General features: G+C 28.3%; 1 protein-coding gene across 1 annotated transcript; it reads right to left on the reverse strand.

The window, feature by feature from the left end:
* Positions 1 to 1,614: 1,614 nt before the first annotated feature.
* LOC103841315 (universal stress protein PHOS32) lies at positions 1,615 to 3,215 on the reverse strand. The gene is made up of 4 exons (XM_009117841.2): positions 2,917 to 3,215; positions 2,724 to 2,833; positions 2,516 to 2,634; positions 1,615 to 1,899 (listed from the first exon to the last, which is right to left on the reverse strand). The coding sequence occupies exons 1-4, from the start codon at positions 3,089 to 3,091 to the stop codon at positions 1,827 to 1,829; spliced, it is 477 nt and encodes a 158-aa protein (XP_009116089.1). The 5' UTR covers positions 3,092 to 3,215; the 3' UTR covers positions 1,615 to 1,826.
* Between the last annotated feature and the right edge of the window lie 1,617 nt (positions 3,216 to 4,832).

Below are 4,832 nucleotides of genomic sequence, written 5' to 3' on the forward strand. Positions count from 1 at the left end.
ATTTATTCTAATATTACGATAATTATAAAATATAATATTTCTATTTTTATGTTGTGTATTTAGTTATTATTTATTTCACTATACATTTTTCAGATAGATTTTTAATTTAGTTTTTTTTTTCATTTCTTAATTGTATCAAATGATAAATTATGATAGATGTTTAATGTAATATTTATATTTCTTATATTGTATATTTACTTTTAATTTATTTTTCCTTATATTGTATATTTACTTATTATTGTTTAATGTAATAATTCTATTTCTTATATTGTATATTTACTTATTATTTATTTTTCTTTATATGTATATTTATTTTTTATTAATGACACGTGTCATCTTTTAGAAAAAGTTTTTTTTTTCCGCTAATGTAGATGCTCTATGGAGCCTCAAAAGCTCTATTTTATTAGTATAGATACATTTTTCAGATAGATGTTTAATATAGTTTTTTTATTTTTTTTATTATATATTTACTTATTCTAATTTTCTTGCTTTTATATTAGAAGATAAATTATGATAGATGTTTAATGCAATATTTCTATTTCTTATAATGTATATTTACTTTTTATTTATTTTTTCTTATATTGTATATTTACCTATTATTATTTAATGTAATATTTCTATTTCTTATATTGCAAATTTACTTATTATTTATTTTTCTTTATATGTATATTTATTTTTTATTTTTTTGTTAATGCCACGTGTCATTTTTTTAGAAAATATTTTTACCGCTGATGTCGACGCCCTATGGAGCCTCACTTATTATTGTTTAATTTAATATTTTTTTTTAATATTGTATATTTACTTATTATTTATTTTCTTTATATGTATATTTATTTTTTATTTTATACTAATGACACGTGTCATCTTTCACAAAAAATGTTTTTTTTCGCTGATATGGACGCTCTATTGAGCCTCAAAAGCTCCATTTTATTAGTATAGATACATTTTTCAGATAGATGTTTAATATAATTTTTTTATTTTTTTATTATATATTTACTTATTCTAATTTTCTTGCTTTTATATTAGATGATAAATTATTATAGATGTTTAATGTAATATTTCTATTTCTTATAATGTATATTTACTTTTCATTTATTTTTCCTTATATTGTATATTTACCTATAAATGTTTAATGTAATATTTCTATTTCTTATGTTGTATATTTACTTATTATTTGTTTTTCTTTTTATGTATATTTATTTTTTATTGTTTGTTAATGCCAAATGTCATTTTTTAGAAGAATTTTTTACCGCTGATGTGGACACCCTATAGAGCCTCAAAAGCTTCCTTTTATTAGCATAGATATCGTACCCCATTATTTCTTATGTGCATAGAGTTAATTGTTTTTGTGCTATGTATATGAGGCCAAATTTCCTTTTTTATTTTGTTTTGATAAAAGCCGTGGAAGTTTTTTTTTTAAGTAAAATATTCCATTTTTTGCCCCCAATAGTCAATGACCAATGGAGAAGGCATCCGTCCAACTGTCCATGTGATTTCTCTAACGTGGAACTTATTTTAATTGTTTTGGATCGGTAAAAAATGTTTAAGGGAGCCCACCGCATGTTCATGTGAAGATCACATGGAGTGATTCCAGCAAAAAAAAACTTACCGAAAATACTTGAAATAGTTAGCAAGAAAACCAAACATTGTATTATTGTAACAAGAATCTCCTCGCTTCTATTTGTTTGTGTGTGTCAACAACAAACATCGAACTTAATATATTGATATGATTTCAAATACAAATACAACCACGAAAGAAAGATTTTATTAAAAGCATAATTCCGATTATTATTTTTGATCAAACATATGAGATCACAGCCTTTTGTTTAGTCCTTGACAACGGTGACCGGGCAAGGGGCGTGTTGAATCACAAAGCTGCTCACGCTTCCCATTATTATCCTGTTTCAGTATTTAAACTAATTAGTCATCTTCAGACTTGAAAAAAATTCATTACACACTTGCAGGGGTAAAAATGATAATCTTGGAAAATTCATGAATGATATGAAAATATTTATAAGCATTGATTAGATTTGAGTTTTAGAATAACTAGGAAGGGCTAAATAGTTTGTTTGTTTCTTAATTATTATATGAAGGCCAATTTTCAAAGTGAAACCTAATCTATTTTTTTAACTTAACCTAATCTAATTTTCGGTGGGAAGTTATTATCATAGTAGCTTTATTTAGCTAAAATTGTTCATCTTCCACACAAATAAATCTCTTAACCAGCTAAGACATAACAATTTGATTAAGTTAAGACTAATTAACAAAATATTAAGAGCCATCAAAATGACATGGTTTAAAGATTGTAAAACCGTGAACTCAAAGACAACATCCCTATCTGGCATTTGTCATTATCTTTCAGATAACTAATAATTTTAATAACGGACCGACTTTAATAATTTAATTACATCACTCATCCATTTACGTTATAAATTTCGTATACGATAATAATAACATCCAATCAATAAATGGCACTTTGGCAAGAAAACAAATAAAAAATTAATTGAAGAGAAACCTTTGAAGAGCGCTGAGTCCTCTGCTTCCCATGACAATAGAATCAAGTTTGAGAGATTTAACAGCATCAACCAGCTTCTCTCTTGCATCTCCCCAGTATATTTTCGTCACTACATGAATCTGTTTCCAATTTTATTATAACCAAAGGTTGCAAAAAACACAATAATGTATTTTGATTAGGTCAAGAAATATATTTGTAAAAAAGAAACCTCTTTCTGCCTCGAACCAGTGTCGAGCAAGTCAAGAACTGGGATATCGATTTTGACACCGTATTTCTCCATAGTTTCTGGTTCCCTAAACTCCACCAATGGTATGAGAGCTGCAGCACATATTACACCGGATTAAACCGACATTCCAATGGCAAGGTATTCCAAAAACCGGGGAACTAAAGAGAAGACTTACGAGAACCGGATTTGAGCCAGAGAGAGTTACGTGGTCCAGCTTCAGATGTTGGTAACGCATGGATGATGTAAAACGTGTCTCCTTTATCAGCTAAGTTGTCGATAGCCCATCTCAGTGCGTTCTTGCTGCTCTCCGAGAAGTCCATGGCGATTCCAATCTTCCTGTCTTTCGGCATCTTTCTTGGTTTTCTTGATCAAACTTGTGATGTTTTTTTCAGGTCTTTTTGGAGAGAGATTGTGAGAAGATTAGCTTATGGCTTCAAATGTTAAAAGTTATAACTTATAAGATTTGAAAAGGAGAGAAAGAGAGACCAATGATGAAGTTTCCTGGATGCTTTGTCTGTTGTTGGATCCACTGATTTCATCAGAACCGTCCATTTTTAAAATATGAGTTTTTATATAATGATAAATTACACAAAATTGCTAATAGTTTAAATGCTGTATTAACCACTAATATGTAATAAAGTTCAGCAACTTGGTTGAATATATGAATTTAAATTTAATTACAGCTACTATTTCCACATAACTCCAAATTACAAATGATCTGATCCAACATTTAAAAAGAAATGCATCACGTGATATTAATAATATTATTTCAATAGTACATCAACATTTCTCTGGTAATATTTTCTTGATTCATTTAATGAGTTGTTTCACCATTGGATTAGGATGGACATGTGATCGATGAGTTGAAAGCGCAGGGTCATGAATGTACATGTTATATAGCTTATGAATGCATTTTCAAAAGTTAATATACATGTTTAACATTGTTGTGTGTAGCAGATGTTTAAGTGAAATCTTATGATTCCTTTCTTGTGAAACAAATTCTGTGATTGTATTGCACGTCTCCAGAACTAATAAATTGAGTTTTTTTTATCTGAAATCAATAATTCTTGGTACTTATCAAGAAACAAAACAAACACTGTAAAACAACTATTGTTTTGCGTTTTGCGCTTTTATATTGCGAGGGCTAAACTATTTAAAGAAGAAATGTAAAATGAAATACGTAAATACAAACGTAAACGCCTGTTCAAATATAGTTGGTGAATTTACAAGTTATCTATCTACAAGTTTTATAGTGGTACGCTTGTAGAATTGTAGTCTATCAATGAACAGCACGAGCTTGTGCTGTCCATAATTTAACACGATACGACGTTTTCAGTTTTACGAAATATTGTCAAAACACGAACTGTGTGAAAATGCGAAATACTTGTGAGTTGTGACGCAAGAATTTTGATACGATATTATTTCTTTAGATACACTTACGAGTTGTACCTGATCAGAATTATACAAATCCAAGATACGTTAGACTTTAACTTGCAACTATAGTCACCACTCTTTTTCAAAAAAAAAAAAAACTATAGTCACCACTCACCAGCAGTCCGCCTCACGATTTAAAAGTAGATATTAATACCCAATGCCCATTTGCTTACACGTTTGCTTTTAATGCATGAGTCTACGTGTAAACATAGAGTTCTATTTATAAATATAGATTCGATGTCACAACCCTCGAAAGTTAGTAGCTAGCCAATATATCTTTTATATACTAAAGCGTAAGTGATTTGACTAATCAGATTTTGACATGTGGCAAATTTAATAAATAATTAACATTAAACAAAAAAAAATTTCAAAAAATATTTTCGATCTGTTTTAAAAAAAATTCAAATAACTACATTCCTAATTTTTCTCCCATTATCATACTACGTTCAATAGATGTTCACAATTTAAACTGTTTTTTTTTTGTTAAAGTATTTAAACTGCATTTTATCTCTTCTACATTCCGATCTTTCTTCTTCTCCCATGCTTCATATTTTTTTCTCTTTGTTCAGAACTTCTATTGATGCAAAAAGACTTCATACAAGTGATAATCTTTTAATTATTTATTTCTGGTCGAATACGGCATGTGAGTGTATAATG

The sequence above is a fragment of the Brassica rapa genome, chromosome A09 (genome assembly GCF_000309985.2).
Source record: "Brassica rapa cultivar Chiifu-401-42 chromosome A09, CAAS_Brap_v3.01, whole genome shotgun sequence".
Lineage (NCBI taxonomy): Eukaryota > Viridiplantae > Streptophyta > Magnoliopsida > Brassicales > Brassicaceae > Brassica > Brassica rapa.

Bases quoted from the DNA above. Each gene is read 5' to 3' on its own strand.
- LOC103841315 (XM_009117841.2), bottom strand. From the start codon at position 3,091: ATGCCGAAAGACAGGAAGATTGGAATCGCCATGGACTTCTCGGAGAGC. The intron at 2,635-2,723 runs GTTTCTTTTTTA...AATTGGAAACAG, and splicing joins CTGGTTCGAGGCAGAAAGAG to ATTCATGTAGTGACGAAAAT. The intron at 1,900-2,515 runs GTTTCTCTTCAA...ATACTGAAACAG, and splicing joins GGACTCAGCGCTCTTCAAAG to GATAATAATGGGAAGCGTGA.